General features: G+C 49.5%; 5 protein-coding genes across 5 annotated transcripts; 1 reads left to right on the top strand and 4 right to left on the bottom strand.

Annotated features, from left to right (window-relative positions):
- Positions 1-12: 12 nt before the first annotated feature.
- Positions 13-2626, bottom strand: L3040_005605 (uncharacterized protein; the record flags this gene model as incomplete). The annotated part of the gene is made up of 9 exons (XM_007295806.1): positions 13-206; positions 285-390; positions 459-590; positions 660-815; positions 882-1378; positions 1434-1563; positions 1615-1826; positions 1937-2078; positions 2126-2626. 9 exons carry the CDS (start codon positions 2624-2626, stop codon positions 13-15), a joined length of 2070 nt encoding a protein of 689 aa, XP_007295868.1.
- Positions 2627-4802: 2176 nt separating this feature from the next.
- On the bottom strand, positions 4803-5959 carry L3040_005604 (uncharacterized protein; the record flags this gene model as incomplete). Its single annotated transcript, XM_066154575.1, has 3 exons — positions 4803-5194; positions 5284-5540; positions 5817-5959. The coding sequence occupies 3 exons, from the start codon at positions 5957-5959 to the stop codon at positions 4803-4805; spliced, it is 792 nt and encodes a 263-aa protein (XP_066011427.1).
- Positions 5960-6366: 407 nt separating this feature from the next.
- L3040_005603 (uncharacterized protein) lies at positions 6367-6828 on the bottom strand (the record flags this gene model as incomplete). The annotated part of the gene is made up of 1 exon (XM_007295808.1): positions 6367-6828. The coding sequence occupies one exon, from the start codon at positions 6826-6828 to the stop codon at positions 6367-6369; it is 462 nt and encodes a 153-aa protein (XP_007295870.1).
- Positions 6829-7479: 651 nt separating this feature from the next.
- Positions 7480-9804, top strand: L3040_005602 (uncharacterized protein; the record flags this gene model as incomplete). The annotated part of the gene is made up of 5 exons (XM_007295809.1): positions 7480-7502; positions 7554-7764; positions 7955-8652; positions 8703-9685; positions 9770-9804. 5 exons carry the CDS (start codon positions 7480-7482, stop codon positions 9802-9804), a joined length of 1950 nt encoding a protein of 649 aa, XP_007295871.1.
- Positions 9805-10827: 1023 nt separating this feature from the next.
- On the bottom strand, positions 10828-14610 carry L3040_005601 (uncharacterized protein; the record flags this gene model as incomplete). Its single annotated transcript, XM_007295810.1, has 3 exons — positions 10828-11015; positions 11070-13641; positions 13687-14610. 3 exons carry the CDS (start codon positions 14608-14610, stop codon positions 10828-10830), a joined length of 3684 nt encoding a protein of 1227 aa, XP_007295872.1.
- Positions 14611-19887: the final 5277 nt, after the last annotated feature.

The raw sequence follows: 19887 nt of genomic DNA, 5'->3' as shown, positions 1-19887 counted from the left end.
ACTCCCCTGAGATCAAATGATCAAGTACAAGCTACACAGTAAGCTGGGCCCGGTGAAGATACCGATCCAGAAGCTGAGGTTCCCGAGCGTCGCCCGGCCCTTCAGCCACCGGGTCCGGCTCAGAGCAACGAGGGGCAGCTGCATCATCTGCATGATGAGAAGATAGCCGCGGAGTTTCTTAAAGAGGCACCACATTACGAGCTCGTCTGACGATGTATGTACACGTCAGTGAGTGTTAGGGGGGGTAAGATAAGGGAGGGTGAGAAGATTAGACAGTGACGTACGGACGCATGCGCTGAGGAAGAATGTGATGAGCGTTGCGGTCTTCTTATTGACTTGCATGGAGGAGATGGAGGAGTGGTAGACGTGGCGGAGGAGGAAATTGTGGACCTGCAAGTCAACATGTTAGCTGTCTTACTCGATTACTGGATGCTGGGCTGTAGATGGAGATTGCCTACCGGGCGATTCCAGTCTCTGGCGAATTGATCCCACGAGACACTGTTCCACCAATCCCCGTAGAAGCCGCGGTCGGCGAAGTAGGTGACTTCGGCCAGGAGGTTGAGGATTAGTTCCCAGATGACGTACCAGGTCTGAGATGGTCAGTATATGGGCTTATAATACAATTGGGAATGGGGTGGGCATGGAAGTGGAGAGCTTACAAGCATGTATTCGGTCAAGAACGGGAAGAGGAGGTCGCTGATTATCCAGGGGAAGACTTTGAGGCGCTCTATGAGAGGCATGCCGGCATCTTTCATTTCGATTGTCCTGACGACAACTGGGTAGATGAAGGATTGGCTAACAAGGTTCATAATCATCTGGAAACCGGCCATTTAGTCATAATTACGCGAAGCTGGAAGCAAATGTGTATATCAACTACTTACCAGGATGCCAAAGACAGCGACAGTCTTCTCCGCAACATAATACCAGTCGATCTTGTCGGACCTGGGATACTCAAGCTCATAGACAAGTGTCGGAAGCACGATGTACTCGTAGTGGTTCGCCAGGGTCAGATTCCTAGGGTACGAGTTACTGCCACTCGTCGATTTACCTTTCAAATCTTCCGATAATGCATCAATCTCCCACCTGATGATCCGTTCGAAAGTGTGTATTTGGTCCACATCAAGAGGCTCCCCAGAATTGATAGCTGCGGCGACTCCCTTGATATTAGCTTCTCCACTATCCAGTGAACCCCTTCGATACTGCCGACGCTGGTTTAGGTCAGACGCTGTTGGTCGGTGATCCAGGTAGGAGGTGGACAAGGAAGAAACTGTCGGTGTGGTGGCTGAAGGTGTTTTTGCGGGCTCTGTGTTGTCTAGCTGCTTCAGCTTGCGCTGTAGGGTCTCTCGAGACCTGTAACTCTCGGATAGATGACCATTATCTAGAAGGTATTAGTAGCTCTCTCTTTTCTCTTCGGTGGCCGGAATGACACTTACAGAATGCGTAGGAATGCTGCTTCATCAGCATGACTAAACCATGGAGCATGAAGAACACTGTGTGAGTCCATGGCCATTCTCTGAACAGAGTCCACCCAAGGACGGCCATAATGTAGAATGCTTCCCATGCCTAAATACTACGTCAGCTATCAGGGTTCGGTATACCCTGGTCAGAACATACACTTTGAATGATCCATCCTTCTTTGTTCCAACTAATAACTCCGTTTCTGATAAGTTTCTGCAGGATCAACCCAAAGCCAGTTGCTCCGCACATCACTCCATCCGAGATACCAAGGACCATAACATCTCGGTGGAACATGAGCCCAGCGATCTCGTTTGACCCAAGAATATTTCCATACTTGGCCCAGTTCTCAGCAGCTAGTCTGATACAGTCTGCGACTGCATTCAGTAAATGTCCCCCCGTTGTAAAGAGAATAATGATTTATTCATGCTGCAATTTTCCTGCTTGACGGATCGGGGCTCTGAAGAACGGAATGACTTACAGACAGCTGTTCCCAGCCAGAACAGAGTGAAGAACCCACGGAAAGGCGATTCCGCACCATTCTGGCGATCGAAAGCCGTAAATTGGCGCGTAAACACCAGATCGCTAAACTTCTTCCGCCTCTTCTTCTCGGGATTGCTCTCCTACCACAAGTCAGAAAACCACCCCCAAAACCGCAAATTCAACTCACCCTCTCAATCCCGGACCTCAGGATCTCTCTCAACGTATCGTCATCAGCGGTCAGAATATACATTCCCTTCTCCTTCATCTTGTTGAGCGTAACCGGAATGCTCTTCAGCCTCCGCGGCGCCGGTCTCGCCTTCGGCGCCGCCATAATCTCCTCATAGGTGCGGTTCCCAGCAACGAAAACATTGGACTCTTCTGACGTTTTCTTGCTTTCGTCAAATCCCCCACCTTTGCCTCCGAAAATGACAGCCGTGGGCTCGTGTTTCAACGCATCGTAATCTTCCTCCGAACTGCCAGATGTCGTGTACGTAGAGCTTCCCGAGCGACCTGCAGCTTCCAAAGCTACTTTTAACGACCGCTGTGGATTAGAAGGGCCGTGACGGGAGTAGGAAGTATCAGCCTGGAGAGAGATGACGCCTTCTGAGCCCAGCCGGCCGACTAATTGGGAGACCCCCTCGGTTGAGGAGGACCGGCTCACTGTTGACAGTGCAGATTTCGCCCCCATGGTTGCGGTGCTCGCAGAAGGCAACATCCCAAGTCTGGATAGTAGGTGCTTCTTGATATGAGAACCGAGGTGGCGCTTCGCTCCCTGTGCAACTACCAAAATCCGATGTCTACTCGGCTGAGTTTTTCTTGTTCTTGTTTCCTATATACGTATCAGGATCTTACTTCTTGCAAAATGAATAGTCGTGTGGGATGAGGATGTGTATTTCGTATTTACCGAATTTGAAGTTGTTTCGTATTTCTAGATTGTGTGTAGAGCTCTAGATGCCAAAGAGTGCTATGAGACGGAACGTCGGGCAGGGCTGAGAGCTGCTGCAGATCAAATGCAGGGTCGCATGAAGATCATCACCATGGGAGGGAAAATGTCGACGACGCCTACTGTTGTGGCTCCCAACTCGACCCGTTTTATATTTTCACTGTCACTCACTGTCACTGTCCAAGCAAAAGGAGCCGACACCGAACGTGGCGAGAGCCGCCGGGAATTTCGGCGGTATGTATAGTTACCTATTGTGTTTCGGTGGATAATCGATGAGAGAGGATCAATGAAAAGGGAAAAAATGAATGAACGAAGGAGCTTTCGGGGACCCAGCTATAGTAACCAAGCTTGTATATTGCCGGTATTTTTATCAGAGTAATAGTAGTGATGGTTTCACAAGGAAGCATTCGAGTGTGGTTGATTGATTTGTATTATCTAGGATGAGGAATTAGGGACGAGGTTGTAATGGGATTCGTGCTAAGGCTGAGGTCCGCGTACTGCTTGCCAAGGCTAATCCGTGCACTATGACGACCTTAAGCGACTACCTGAGAAACTTCCGGAAGAGCGGGGGATCACATAGAGCTTAAGAAGATCTTTGAGATGATGATTTAAAATCAATAATTATCGAGAATAAAGGATGAAGAGAGCTGTAAGTTATGTATTAGAAAGTTGATTATAATCATCCTCGATAGGTGCTGAACATAAGAAAGCGCTAAAAAGGAAAAGAAAAAGAAAAAAAATATAAAAAGAAAAAAAAGGGCGTTAGCTAAAGAGCTTGGCGCTCGTAAGAATATCGCTTAAGAGACTTGGCGTATTATTATACTACCGGTACTCTTTCGTTCGAAAAAAAGCTCGCCCTTGAGCGTTTATCTATTGCTTTATTATTGCTTAAATACTTATATTCGTCAATGCCGTTCGAATGAGCTTTGATCCATTCGAAGAGCTTCGTAAATAGGCCGAGAAGCTTTTTACATTCCAAATGGAAGTCACGTACTTTAAAAAAAGCGTATATAGAATCGAAAGCAAGGTACTGAATAAAATCAATATCGCGATCTAGCTAAAAGAGCGTTGCACGCACAGAAAGCAAAAGAATACTCACTCGTATGTACCGGTATGTATCTCTTCTCAGTTGTATGATCTAGGCAAGGATGAGTCAGTAAGAATCGTGAAGATCCGTAGATTTGATAAGTAAGTTTCTCTGAGTCTGGTCTGACGTCATCTGAGGGTGAGATCCGCGACTCGAGAAGAAAAGTCAACAACAATAACAGCAACAAACAACATCCACCATCCCGCTTGAACCGAGAGACTGGGGATTCCTCTCGGTATGGAACGATGCTTCGAATGCGACCCACACAGTGTATGTGTATGTATCCGCTACATATGAATGCATGTAAGACATGGGGTTTAGGAACCCATCCTAGCTAGGTACACGAACTCGTACATCGCTTAGCAGTCAGTGATGCCTCAAACAAAACACGGCAATATCGAAAGGTCCAAGCAAGTGCACTCAGTCCAAGACCACCACAGCCACAGCCGCGGCCACCAGACACACTTTTCTCGGAAAATACCCTGCAGAATACAGTATCCATCTGGCGTCACCCGCCTCGTACACTCTTCCATGAGAGGCTGAGTGAGACCGACGAGTCCGGGACATCCGCCTCCATATCGCATTGAAAACCTCAAAATTAGGTTTCTGACTTTTGCTGCCGGATGACCGCGAGCTGTCAAAGTGTCATCATCCAAGAAGTGATGGGTATCTCGTGCTGAAAAAACCCCCCCAAAGAGACGACGCTGGAACTCGAATGTAATTTTTCCTTTTCTGCTGTCACGAAAGCCAGAATCACACTGTTCTCCTGCTCGGCTCCGAAGACCGAAGTTCCCTGCTCCCATAAATCCATCGCGTATCCACCATACTCCCCTTTCAAACCCTTAATACCCCCGCCCCGAGTAAACCAGCCCACTCCGCCCCCATACCCTTCGCGACATCCTCGCCCGTCCTCCCCTCCCCATCGCTCAACCGCCTAATATCCACCCCTCCCTCCGCAGTTCCTCTACTCGCCTCCATGCTCTCGGCCGCCTGCACGACCTCGCTCGGGAACACATGACTAGGGAGCCCAGAAGCGAGCCATAACAGCATCCAAACAGCTTCCTGCTGCGATCGCTCAATGGCAACATGTAGACCGGTCTTCATACCATCGAGCGGGTCCTGGAAGCGCAGGAGCTCCGAGGGGGACATGTCGCCTTCTTCGGGGTCCTGCTGGAGCGCCGTGAGGAGTTCAATGACGCGGGCTACGTCGCCCTCGCCACACATGGCTGGAATTCTCAGGTTAACAGTTATCCCAACTAAAGCAACCAAAAACATACAGGAGAAAATTGACTAAGGGAGGGAGCTAGTAAAATACTCATAAACGCCCGCGCAGGTCTCGCCGCTGGATTAGCATCCAAGTAGGCCTCCTCGGTGATCAAGGGGAGGATATCGAGGTTCTCTTGGACACCGCCCTCGTTGTGGTATCGAGTCAAGATCAGGGGCTGGGGGGACGCAGGTGGGAGATGAGAGTTTGTTGCTGATGGGCCAGGGGCTGTAGTTACGATTGAGCGTTGGCAGCTTGGGCAGGCGAGGTCGAGAGCGATTTGGGGGGATTCATCAAGAAGACATTGCCTAAGTGTTCTTGTTAGTTTGTGTGTGAGTGTGTTTTCTCTTTCTTTCTTTTGAATATTCCATAAGTGAGTACTGCACGAGCCAAAATATCATATACTCAGATTGTAGAAGGAGAGAAAATCCGAAGCTTGAGCATGGTGTCGAAGACGGAGTCCCACGTGATGGCCTGGGAAGAAGGGCTACCAAGGCGCCTTGCACTACCACTCGCAAAGCCTCTTTCTTCACTCCCCAAGTCGGAAGAATATGTGAAGAAAACGATCGAGAAGCAGCGCTTACCAATGAAAGTGACATCCACACATAAGCAGGAGGTCATCGGGCGCCGAAGAAGCTTGGCCGACAGAGGAGGAAGTAGCCTCATCGAAGGACTCTGCATCAAGCTCAATGACCAGCGGTTGCTCGCAAACCTTGCATTTGAACATGTTGGCTGTGGTTTGGGGAGCTCCGAGGAAGATGGTTGAGGCGTTATGGTGTTGGTACGGAACTGTGTCGTTCCTTGAAAAGTTTTGTCGGGCCTAGCCAGGTTTTTTCCCCCTTTAGTATTAGGTTGACCCGAAAGTCAACAATGTCAAGCGACTTTCGAGTTTCACGTTCACTTGCAAGTCACAATCGTCCAGGCATATTACATCCATATACGAAGTAGGTTAATTCAATAGTATATTTAGTTTCCGCTTTTTCCCCCGGAAAACTTCGAGTTTAGAAGTCTTCGATGTACTGTGGTCTACCTGTGTTTGTCTATTGCCGTCTCTCTCTTGAGAATTCCTAACTCCAGGCGCCAGAATAAATAGCAGCGCTTGCAACATCTTTTCCCCGGACCTCTCTATACCCATTACTTCGTCTCGACTGGCTTTGGCTGCGAGATATACTTCGTGTGACTAGCCGTAGCAACCATCGGACCAGGCTTGCCATCCACCAACTTGCATATCCTGACCGTCGTGAACGCAACCGACCTTCCCACCTTGTTAGCCAGCGCTTCAATCTCAATTGTGTCTCCGACACTCGCAGTCCCGATATACGTGACATGGATATCAATGCTGGCGCCAGTCTTCTCCATCCCGTGTGTAGCAATAGCCAGACCCCCGCTCCAATCCACCAACGCTGCGCTCACCGCGCCATGTATCGTCCCTCTGGAATTGACGCAGTTTTTCCCGAGGGTCAGACGAGCCGTGATGCTCCCTTTGGTTGCAGATACGATTTCGACGTCGGCGAGCAGGAAGTCGTAGATGGGACTATTTCCTCGCATGCGCTCCCAGACGCCCTGGACATGGTCGAGTTCTGTAGCCGAGGCCATGACGACGCTGGAACGAAGGATGCCCACAGGGGGACGTGTGGCAGAAGTCGTCGAGTCTCTTGGGGCGTCGTCAGCGGCGGCGAAGGGTTGGCCGGACTGCAGTATCACCAGGGTCCTTCCTGTCGAAGCTGTTTGGGATTCCCAGCGCGTTCGCTAGATGATTGCAGTGTTTGTTGTATCCGTACAGGTAGGAGTTCGAGCGAGATTTGAGACGAGGCAAGGATACACCATAAGTAAGAGCAGCCAGGAACAGCGATTCGGGTTGAGGCGTTTCGCCCCGACGCCTAACTTACGTGGATGCCCGAATCGTGGCGGGGGTCAAGTGGAGTTGGCAATGGATCACACCTATTTCTGTATTCCTGCGACCACACTTCCCTTTTTATTTCTCTTCATTCACAGCCCTCAACTCCCCATTCACCACCCATTCGCAATCGCTTCGGAACATAATAGACAGGAAACACCGTAAGAGGCGACCCGAACCTTTAGCGCGCTCGTTCACCTGCTTTGCGACAAAGCTTCGAAATCGTCAAACTACCCCTCATCGCGCGTTTTGACCGAACACGCCAACACGCCAACAACAACACAACAATTATTGCAAAGCCAGACCTGGGCGAAGAGTCTAAGGGAGTCTCAAGATTCGAACCTGCCAACATGAATGTCATAAAGCTCCAGAGGTATGTCGTCCAGTCTATCCAGGACTATGCACGCTGACTGTTTGCCGACAGGAAATATCCTCAATTTGCCCAAGACGAGATCTTTGGCTTGCAAGATGCCTTCCGGAAGCTGGACGTAGACGACAAGGGATACATAGACGAGGCGACCGCGATCAAGGCGACGCAGGCGAGCGAGAGACAACCGTACGATGTGGTCCGGCAGGCTTTGAAGGAGGTAGAGCTGGATTCGTCGAGGAGAGTTGAGTTGGATGATTACTTCGGGGTACGTCACCGGCATCTCTGGAAAATATACAATCCACACATGCCGCAATTCTACCTACGTTTAGTGCTCCGAGGATTTTTGCAAAGCCTTTCAAGCTTTAGAGCCTATGGTTCTATGGTTGCTGAAATTCTGCACTACGAATGCTAGATCTCATGCCATAGGGAAAGAAGCTGGCTAACGATTCCTACAGCTTGTTGCGAAACTCCGAGAGTCTTCTCCTGCCCAAAAGCGCATGTCGACCGGTCCTTCGACGCCGACACGAGGTGGAATCGTTTCGCAGCATACAGGTGGCGCTGGCCATTCTAAGAAGGCCAGCGTCGGTGGACGGATTCAAGTCCAGGGCTCTTCTTCGAATGTCACTCACACGATCAACGAAGATGAGAGAACTGAGTTTACTCGCCACATCAACGCTGTGTTAGCTGGCGATCCGGATATTGGAAATCGCCTGCCTTTCCCAACCGACACCTTTGAGATGTTCGACGAGTGTAAGGATGGACTTGTGCTGGCGAAATTGATCAATGACAGTGTCCCTGATACCATTGATGAGCGTGTACTCAATCGTGTAGGAAAGAAGATCAAGACCCTTAACGCTTTCCACATGACTGAGAACAACAACATCGTCATCGAGTCTGCGAAGGGTATTGGTTGCTCGGTAGTGAACATTGGAAGCGGAGACATCATTGAGGTGCGAGAACATTTAATACTGGGTCTGATCTGGCAAGTTATCCGCAGAGGTCTGCTTGGCAAGATCGATATCAAGCTCCATCCCGAGCTGTACAGACTTTTGGATGAAGACGAGACTTTGGAGCAGTTTCTGCGACTGCCCCCGGAGCAGATTCTACTGAGATGGGTGAACTATCATCTCAAGGCTGCAAAGTGGCCCCGCAGGTAGGGTAAAAGAGCCGAGTCAGTAAGAGTATTGCTAACTTATATTCTAGTGTAGCGAATTTCTCCTCTGATGTTAAGGATGCAGAGAATTACACGGTTCTTCTTGCCCAGATTGCCCCCGAGCAGTGCGATCGTGGCCCTCTACAAACTCGCGACCTCCTTCAAAGAGCAGAGCAAGTCCTTCAAAACGCGGATACTCTCGGTTGCCGCAAATTTTTGAGTCCAACATCTCTCGTTGCCGGAAACCCCAAACTTAACCTTGCTTTCGTTGCAAACCTATTCAATACCCACCCTGCCTTAGACCCAATCACAGAAGAAGAGAAGCTCGAAGTCGACGACTTTGATGCAGAAGGCGAGCGAGAAGCCCGTGTCTTCACTCTCTGGCTCAACAGTCTGGATGTCCAGCCGGCAGTCAACTCCTTCTACGACGACTTGCGTGATGGCCAGATCCTCTTGCAAGCATACGACAAAGTCATTAAGGGCTCCGTAAACTGGCGTCATGTGAACAAAGCCCCGGCCAACGGAGGCGAGATCTCCCGCTTTAAAGCCGTCGAAAACACAAACTACGCCATCGAACTCGGCAAACAGAACCACTTCTCGCTCGTCGGTGTTCAGGGCGCAGATATCACCGATGGCCAGCGTACACTGACACTTGGTCTCGTCTGGCAACTCATGCGCAAAGACATCTCCGAAACCCTCTCCACCCTTGCACAGCGTCTTGGCAAGCGCGAAATTACCGACGCCGAAATGGTCAAGTGGGCCAACGGCATGTCGCAGAAGGGCGGTAAGAGCTCCTCCGTCCGCTCGTTCAAGGATTCCACAATAGGAACGGGCAACTTCCTTCTGGATGTCTTGAACGGCATGAAGAGCAGCTACGTCGACTACGACCTGGTCACCCCTGGCCGTACGGACGACGATGCGTACCTGAACGCCAAGCTCAGTATCAGTATTGCACGAAAGATGGGCGCGACTATCTGGTTGGTACCGGAGGATATCTGCCAGGTCCGAAGCCGTTTAGTGACTACTTTCATTGGTAAGCTCGGCTTCTCCCAGGCTCCCTCTCCACATATCTCAGCCATGTGCTGCCAGGTCTGTGACTAACAAATTAAAACTACAGGTTCTCTGATGGCGACGCACGAGAAGATGCAGTGAGCGGTGCCGAGTGTGCTATTACAAAGTGTGTTGTGCGAGTATGATTGATTCAGGTACGTGGGAATAGATGCAGGCAGGCTGGGGAAAGAAGAAAAAGAAAAAAGCCTTGATTGAATGAACAGATACCGACCTTACCTGACCACGAGCGAAATGAAAAACCGTGAAATTCAAACCAAAAAAAATATTTCTCTTCCAATCAGTTGCTTACATCTCCCCCCCCCCCCGTCCCTACCTCTCACCGTCGCAAAAAGTCTTTGCTTTCGAGTAACTACACAGCTAGACAGTAAGAGAGCTCGGCAAATTTTCAATCCTTGAACGGATTTTTGCAACATGAATTTGTGGAAGGAAAATAACATTCGTGAGTAATAATTTCTCAAGGTTCAAGTCCCATCTTTTTCGCCGTGCAAGTTCCTTATTTCGATCCAAAGTGACGAAGCAAAACCATCACGACCACGTGAACATCAACATCAACCACATCCATGTCCATGTCCATGTCGCAAGCCCAGTCATGAAATAAAAGCCCAGAGAAGTTTTCAAAATGCCAGAAGAGGCCCCCTTTTCCTTCTTCTTCTTCTTCTTCCGGATACAAGTCTAGGGATACCTACCTACGATTCTACCCAGCAGCCATCACTAGATAAATGCCCCAGCTCGCTAATGGAGTCCCTCTCGCTTGTCCTCTGCCGTTCTTTGCTCCCTCCCCGTCTTGCTATACAAAAAATCTCAATGTCGCTAGGATATATAGAATGCAAGAATGCGCGCAGCTTAATATGTCGATCACCTTGGTATCTCTCGGAGCCAGCCAGCCACCTTGCGAAATCAGAACTTCAAATCGGGAAGAAAAACAAAACACTTGGTCACAGAACATCGAACGCGCCGTCGTAAAGAGAAAGCCATCATTCATGACTCGTTCGGTCCGTTCTCCTCTGCCCCCTCCTCCGCCGTCTCTTTGGTGTGGATGGATGTATGTAGTAGATAACCAAGACGCAGACAGCACACCGAGGCTGGGACGACCAGTCCGTATAATCATAGGTTCACCCATTCTGACCCGCGCTTAATGAACTTGTCAAGAAGAAGTCCGACATCTGTCAAAACGAAGCGGCAGATGTAGAAGCCGAAGAACTCGGCGGCGTGGCGAGTACACAGCTCCAGACCGACTTGCGTTTTGTCGGCATGCCTGAGTCCAGGGTCCTCGACCTGACGAGCGATTTGATCTGTGGTCCATTGTTAGTATCTAAATCCGAGAATTCATGAAAGAAGTAGCTGACCTATTGCTTGCGCGGCATCAAAGAGTCTTGCCAGCGCACTCATGTAGTTTGCATTGGGGCCCGAGAACTGGATCGAGGTGACGTCTCGTTTCCCGAAACGAACCTTTGCAGTATATGTCGAAGTCATGGGTAGTGTCGCCATGGCTAATCCTTCTCTTGGTCCGTCTGTTATTATTTTACTTGCGTACGTATTCGACAGTGCAATACCCGAGTTCTTGGGCCTGAGTCGTCGCCAGGAAAAGGACGATGGTTTGTTGGATGTACTGCTCGACTTCGAAGAGACGTTGCTTACTTCGGCATCGCCAGCATTGAAAATCCCTCCAAAGGTTTGTACGCCAACTTCGTTACCCAATTTCTTGGTCAACGTTGCCTGCACTTGCTCAAGAACGCCCTCGAGGGATTGCATCTCTTCCAAGACGGCATCGGCATCAGTGGTATCGACTTTCGCTAATTTCATAAGGGCTGCAGTGAGAAAATCAAGGTTGGCGATCTTGTCCTCGAGACTTTTGATCTTGACGCCTTTCACTAACCATACGTCTCGAGGCACAAACAGCTTTGTTGACAAGTACCCACCGCGAGGATGCGCAATCGTTTGATACAAAGCGCGCATAAGCCAGAACGGTCGGAGCAGGTACTCAAGCGGACATGGCTCGAGTGATATTGGCGCGCCGGGATTGACAGAGCGTGGTGAGCCGGGGCTTTCTGGTAAATGGATGTCACTGTCAAACAAATACATCCCTCCGGTCTGTACGCCATTTGTCTTTTCCATAAAAGCTGCAGCTATGGGGGTGGGCAACACAGGCATCGCAGGAATCTTCCCAGTTGGGTCCCTTGCGAAATTGGAGCTCAAAGGTGTATTGGGCGAGCGTTCAGATGCACCGTCGTCAAAGTTTGAGACCGAAAGATTCCTGCTCTTCATATTCTTCAGGCTTGAGGAAGAGTGTTTCTTTCGCAATTCGCTTCTCAACTGACTGCCTCTTGGAGAGCCCGACTGAGGTGGATCGCTCTCGTTCGTGAGAGCTTGATTGAGCGACGGGGTCGGGGGGGGGATAATTCCATCAGGACCTGTCGCTCCTGGGAATGAAGAAGATACTTGGCGTGCAGACGGTGGAGGGCGAATCGACATAGGCACAGGCTGCCGTTGTGAAGGATGGCCGGCAGTCTTGGGATGAGCAACATCAGAGTTATTCCGAAGTCGTGATGATGGAATCGGTGGAGGTGGAGATGAGTTCCTCGGTGTGGTTTCGATTATCAGTTTCTTTGCATTTTGCCCTGATAAGCGTCTACTCCGCACTGAGCTCAAAACCGCTGGTGGAGGCTGAGGAGGTTGGTCCGGAGGAGGTAGCGGTGGCAGAGCTTGAAGAGGAGGAGGGTGCAGAGAAGGCTGTGTTTGCGACTGCATGATCGGCATCTGAAGGGGTCCTGATGTCTCCGTCACAGTTGAGAGAGAAGTCCCAGCTGTAGTTGGATTTGATCCAATTGAACTGTTCCATGTCCGGCCGGAGAAACCACTGGAATCAGACTCACGTTCACGTGGTAGAGCCGATTTTGATTGTAGCCCAAATTCAAAGTCTTCCATCACATACCCCCTGGTCATCTCTTCAAGCATGCGCTCTTCATCTTCCGATTCATTGCCATGATATTCATCGTGAAGGCCGTCCATCTGGTCTTGATTCTTCTGAACCAGGCGTTGCCTCTCTTTCTCACGTGCGGCGTGGATCGCCGCTTCGCGCTCGGTTTGGTGCGCCTTTTCCTTCGCTAGTTGTGCTCTTCGCAGAACATCAGAAGAAATTCCATCGTCGTCACCGAAGTATTGACGTGTCTGTTCAGAAGGACCCATGGGCTCGAAACCTTCATCGTATGCAGCTTCAATTGCTTCGTCCAAAGCCGTGTCAAACTCAGTCTCCGTGGCACCGCTCGGCGCTCGAATACGTTTCCGTCGTACACCCAATGACGAGGTTCTTGAGTGCACAGATGAGCCAGCAGAGTCGCCTGATTCATCTATGGTGTCAAGCCAAGACATGGATTCATTACTGGCTGCTCTGGAATGGCCTTTTGCAGAGGACATTCCAGAGAATTTGGGCGTCAATAGATCAGAAGACGGTTGTCTTTGGTGATTACTTGGAGATCCATGATTCATGGGCGAGGAAGGGCGTCGAGGCGAAAGCGGCGGGGGCATATATATGGAATCCATGGGCGGTGCAAAATGTATGTCTGTTTCTGCTACGCGCTCTCTCATGGGGGATTTGGAGTATGATCGACCATACGGGTCCGAAGGATTTTTGGGCCTGTACTGCAACGTTTCTAGACCTGAGGGTAACAATGAATCTCGTCTTCTAGGGACTTTTGTGGCACTAGTTGACCAAGGTTGCTGCGGATCAGAGATATGGGACATATCGTTTGGGATTGTTGTGGTTGCCCTCTCGATGTTGGCTCGTTCCTCCTCCTCTTCGTGTAGTATGTTTTCTCTATTCCCCCTGCTTTCAGGCCGTGAAGTTAACATATTGTCACCATCCTCGAGATGCGGTGCAATCTTTTTGAGCTCGGTTATCCGGCTAGTATAAGTGTTTCGCTAAAAAGTCAGTAAATGTTTGTACCACCAGTTCTAATAACCCACAATGGCTTCCAGTTTACGCCTGTCGTCGTCTCCAGAACTACGCTGCATCACCTGCTGCAGTAATGTACAAGCCTCCGAGTATGCCTGCATGGCCCCATCAAAGTTTTGCGCATTGTCAAGAAGTACAGCAGTGTTCGCTTTCTGGAGAGCTTTTGAGAGCATGGCTTTTTGTGATGGTTGCTTCGGGCTCCGGGATGAAATGCTTCCTTTGGCTGAGTGGGAACGGTGCCGCGAGTGGCCTCTTGACGGCGGTCTTTCTACTTCTTCGGCGAAGTGACGTCGATTTGCAGATCCGTCCATAGAGAATGCTGAATGGGAGGCGACAGATGGACCAAAATTGGCAGACCTCGACGTCGAAGTTGTTCGTCGGTGAGAGAAGTCTTTTGGGCCCAACGACGAGTCCTCCCAGCTCCTGCCAAAGTAGTCTAGGTTCCGGGTGGCAGGGGACGGTGTGTGAGGGCCGGTCAATGGCGAGGAAGTGTTGTTAAAGGACGTCTGCAGGCCGGGCAGGGTATTCATTGGCGGGATGGGTAACGGAGGAGGGTCATATGGAGGATGGAGAGAGCCACTCTTCGAGGGGAAAGGCATCTGCAGGTCGTGCGTCGGGGATGAAGTATCCAAGAACGAGGACCCGCCAGCAAATGACATCCGTCTCGCAGACGAGTTCGATCGTTTGCGCATGTGGCTCGCCGTGCTCGGATTCGAAGATTTCGACCATCCATTGAACTCTCCTCCCTGGTCAGCAGAAGTCATCGGCTTGGAGTTGAGCGCATTGTGCGAGAAAGGTGCACCAGTGCCTTCACCACTTCTGGAACTGGTCCTGCCAAAGGAAGGAGATCGCCCAAGACTACTCGGAGGAATAAAGCGGTTCGTAGATGGTTCGACGTGGAAAGGGGGAAGCGAGTTGTCTGCGATGTGGTCCATGTCGACATTCGTAGTTCAGGACTTGAGATCCGAGATTCGAGGTCGTCCAACTTTCGCACTAACCGGATCGAGCTTTGACCCCTACGTTACGTCGCGGCCGGATCCTCTCGCAACATGCAACGACTGCCGCCGGCAATCTTCGAGAAATGTGAGATGTGATAGGATATGCGATTGGTATTGTATGTTGTGGTATGGTATGGTAGGATATGGTGTGGTATGTTGTGGTAAGATGAGTGAAGGGTAATTGGAATGCAGTCGGGGCCTCCAAGACGCCGAGTCCAGTCTGCGAATTGAGTCGAGTCGAGTCGAGTAAGGTACTTACTTAAGGTAAGGTGAGGTCTGTGTGTGGAAGACGAAGGGGGTGGATGACGGCTGGCAGGAAGCTCGCGACAATGCAGGTACAGGTACAGATACAGATCGATGCGAATGACCTGGAGGACTATGACTATGGCCGTCAGCAAGCAAACCTCCAGAGCGGCACTCAGTCACCACGTCTCCTTCGATGCTCCTCCTCATCAACATACCGGGCCTGCTTCCCTTCTGCTTGGTTCTGGCTCGACTGTGCCCTGCTCTTTTCTGCTCAGTCCGGGCAATATCTCGGATTCAAATGGTCCATATACTCTACACATCCACACCTGTATACATTTTTCGGGTTCCTCTCGTGGTGGTGGTACACTCTGTCCGACCGATCTCGGGTTATCTTAAGGTCGTTGACCGACCGGGCTTCGTAGCCGGGTATAATATAACGTATGCCGTGCTATCCCAGCATCCCCAGCAGAGCGCTCGCGGCTTGCTTCGTCCGCAGGTGCTGGTCTCGTGCGAATGTGGGAATGTGCGAATGTGCGAATGTGCGAATGGATGAGAAAGATTGCGGAGAGTCCAGCGCGCAATTGGCAGGGGATTCGCAGGCAGGCAGAGACTATCGAAGTGGGCGTCGGCGAGACCCCGTCTTTCCTTCAATACTTTCTCTCGAGCGATGCAGTGGCGGTTAGGACTTGGTGTCGAGTCGAGTACGGTACCTACTGTACCTATTCTCAGGTATTCCTGATTCTATCAAGGTTTGTTTGAAGAGTGACCAACCCCTGCCGAGGTTTTGCCCAGTCAAGTTAACCAGTCAGCCAGACTCCGGTCAGTCAGTCAGTCCGTCAGTCCGTCAGTCAGTCAGTCAGTAAGTCAGTCCGTCAGTCGGTCAGTCAGCCAGGCAGTCGGTCGGTCAGTCAGTCAGTCAGTCACAGTCAGTCGAGCCAGCCCCTGTCTTCTCCCTACACCCCGTGACCTCTCTCAACTGCCCCTTTTTACCAAGTACTACTACCGGTACTATTTCCATGTCTACCGTATATCTTCGCTTTGCCAACCCTCCAACCCTCCAACCCTCCAACCCTCCAACCCTCGACACACAACAAGACAGAAGGCATCGACATCCGATTAATGTCTCACCACCGGTCGGAATTCGGGATTGGTAAACGCATATGCGCATGCTTATGAATGGCACTGTCTCTCCGTACTCTACTTCCCTACCTACCTACCTACCTACCTACCTACCTACCTACCTTACCCCCTTTTCAACGCCCGTACCTCGCGGCGTTTTGACATTGGCTCGGCGCGAATGATTTCATTACCGCGGTACGGGTATTTTAAGTCAATTCAATGCATCGCTTTCTCCCGTTCTCTCATCTCCCTTCTACTACCGGTACTTCGACAACTTGTATCCATGCTGGATCTCGGGGTCCCCAGTCCTTTCATCCTGGGGGAGCCCGGCGAGGACACAGCGTCGGTCGGGATATCTGCCGTGCCATGATGACAGCTGCATTAATGCAAGCCTCTCGGACCTGACCCACTGCAAGCCATCGATCGAATGTACGGTGCTGTACGAAGTACTGACTCTACAGAGTACCGTACTTCTTCACCGCACCACCGGAGATGCAGGTACCGGTACGTACCGTGCGAGCGTCGCCCTTGCTCAGTACTGTCTGTACAGTAAGTAAATACTACCTATACCTGTGTACCGGTACCTACGATCACCTCGCCCACAAACCATCTTCAAGCCTCAAGGCCAAACCCGCATCTACAAAGTGCTCGAGCACGCTCCTCATGAAGCCTTCATACCAAGTTGTCGATTGGTTTTGTTTCCATGCGACGACCCTCTGTTTATTGTTTCTGTACCACGTGACTCAACCTTCGTGGCGCTGGGGTACGGAGAGAGTACTGACCGGCATGAGTTCGCGGGATGGAGCTGAGGTTTCGCGTCTATCGAAGGATTGTCCTCGCGAAGCCCTCTTGCTTCTCGAATTCACTCCTCTATGTCTTTTTTGCATTTACTTTCCATGGCCGACCTTCTTCTTAATGGAATTCCGAGCAATTCATCGTTCACGCCGAGTCAGTGACTTGCAGTATGGGCCGTGGTCCTTTGAAGTTTGTCCTTTCACCACTCTTCCAGGTCGCACCCCCACGGCTCCCATCAAACCTCCCCTGGTTCCCCCTTCCAGCGCGGAGAAACCACCTTCTCTTCCCCAAGGTCAGAGCACCGCACCGCATTTCCCCTGACCCCCAAACTGTCTTGCATACGTTTCACCCGCACTCCCTTTCCCTCCCGCAAAACTCAGACCAACTACACGGGAGATCATCCTCGACCAGGTACCTACCACCACTGCTTCTCCTTTTCCTTATCCAGCGAAAAGATAACAGGCCGGAGATCCGGCACTCGTACAGCCCGGGATTCTCGAGTGTCACACGGCCAGGATATCCATGGATGTCGTGAACCAACCATTCCATGGTCCGTCCTACAACTACTACGTAACTACCACGTTACAAGCCTAAGTATTACCCCGCGAGGGTAGGATAACCAGGGGTTTTAAAGTGGAAACTAGACTTTTGAGGCACCTTCGAGGGGTAATACTTACGCCTGTACCGTGGTATGTACCGTTCGATGATCCCGCCGATCCCTCACGCGTCGCTGCCTGTTTATTATTCAGATCTGGCCGAGGCATGCCAGAACGAGAGCAATTCTGTCAGCCTTGTAAGTCTACTCTGAACTGCGTGCAGTTTCAGGCATCAACGGGTTCGAAATTTCTGATGAGGCTGACTGAGCCCACGGGGAGGCGAAGCTCGGCGTCGTCGGTGGAACTCTCCTTGCATCTTTTCTCTTTTTTCTTTCGAGTAGCTGACGGGATACAAGTATCGTGTGTGTATTAATCTACGGGTATCTGCTTGTTGCCTCTACATTTCGATCCGTTTCTTGATTAGCCGGATGCAGTGGTTGAGACTCGATAGACTTCGTATATCGCATATTTTTCTTTCAAATTTCCAATTCATCATCCGACAAGACAACCGTCTGCTCACGATTGACGACGGGTTTTATAGGCATTTGACAAGCTTGAGCAGATGGAGGCCAATCTCGCCGTCCACAGCGGTGATCACACCGTGGGTATTTTTGACGAGGTGATCAAATAGTTGCGACTTACTGCAGCCACAGATAGTGTGAATACTTTAGTGGTGACAATCGCCATAAAGGGCCTTCAGTATATAGATCTGTATATATATAATAGTCAGTGCACTGACTTTGTGACCTGCGGGCTCTCGGTCACAGTCAGGGCAAGCAAGTGTCCCAGGTCAAGCAAGTGTCCCATTTCAATTATTTCAACTTGTTTTAGAAATAACTTAATAACGAATAAAGCTATAATATTAAAATCTGATACTTTTAAAGAGCTCGATTCCGCCGATTAATGCATTTAAATTTTATCAATATAGCTCTTTTTATTATCAAGTAATTTAAGTTGCAAATCGTAAAAAAAAAAATGTTTTTGATTCTTTATCGAAAAGAATCGAAAATCGCGATTTGTATTAAGAATAAATCAATAACGAAAAAAAGCTATAATAATAAAAATTAGATACTCGAATCGAAGTAAATGAATTATATTTTAATTATAAAAGATATTATATATTTCTATTATTAAAATAAGTAAAATAGTATTTATTGCGCCAAAATTACAATCGTAAAAGCGAAAAAAGCTCGGACAATTTAGCGAAAATTCAAGAACATCAACTTTTCGATTATATTTATAACTTAAATAAAATAATAATTACAAAAGCTATAATAATCAAAACAAATTGTACGAGTCCGCTTGATAAGGAGTCTTTTAAATATTAAGTTTTTATATTAGAAATCAGAATAAGATACGATTAATATTGAAAAATATAAAATTTTCAATATAAAATATTTGATTTTCAATCAAATTCAATCGATAATCAAATATTATTTACGTTATTAATTATTAAATTGTTAATAAAAAGATTTTATACTTGGTTAGACTTTTGAAGATCTCGATTACACCGATCTATACATTTAGTTTTGAATATTATAGCATTATTCGTTGCTAAGTTATTTCTAATACAAGTTGAAATAATTGAAATGGGACACTTGCTTGACCTGGGACACTTGCTTGCCTTGACTGTGACCGAGAGCCCGCAGGTCACAAAGTCAGTGCACTGACTATTATGTACCTATGTATAGGTAGATAAAACATCTTCGCTTATCACGGATGGGTTTACGAATGAATGTTAGAGCACGTGACGCGGGCCATCAGTTTATAGGGAGGTGGGAAGACCGTCTTTTGCAACATTTCAAGTCATCGACCTCACCACAAGGAAATATATCTATCTGTGTACATGCGACCCCGTGAAGCGGTCGACTCATTTGTCCCCTTTGCTACGGTGAATGAATGTCCGTATAGCCAGCCTCCTCTCTTCTCCCTTCTTCTACACACAGCAAAATTGCCACGTCAAAACCACCACCACATGACTCCCCCCCTCCACGGTTGGCAATCAACGAAATACCTCTAGAGCAGCAGCAGATCGTAGGTCCTTGCATTCGAATTCAACGCTCGCCCTCAAACCGGCGGCCGTCCCTGCCTTTGCCAATTTCCTCACTGCACTCTTGTAGGCTTTCCCAGTTCGGGAAACGACGCGGCGGGCGGCGGGGGCGTCGAGACGGACGGACAGAGCCGATCGAGCCGGGCTCGCTTAGGCTGCTGTCGAGGCCAGGCTCTGCTACCTACTTAGCAGCGTAGTAGATTGGTAGGTAGGTATGCGATATCCTGGTTTTTTCTTGTCTGGTTTACCGTGGCGGAATTTTTTTGTGAAAATGGATTGCGTGGAACTCTCGGATAGAGAGAAAGGGGGGAGGGGTATGCTTTCTGATTTCCTATAGTTTTTTTTTTGGAAAAAGGTTCTGGGAGGATGTTTCGCTCGCTGTTACTTCTTGGGCGTTAATGAAGCAAG

The sequence above is a fragment of the Drepanopeziza brunnea genome, assembly GCF_022702325.1.
Source record: "Drepanopeziza brunnea f. sp. 'multigermtubi' strain 214-2 chromosome Unknown ctg9, whole genome shotgun sequence".
Taxonomy (NCBI): Eukaryota; Fungi; Ascomycota; class Leotiomycetes; order Helotiales; family Drepanopezizaceae; genus Drepanopeziza; species Drepanopeziza brunnea.
The sequence above is the reverse complement of the archived record's forward strand: the minus strand, read 5'-3'. Positions and strand labels throughout refer to the sequence as shown.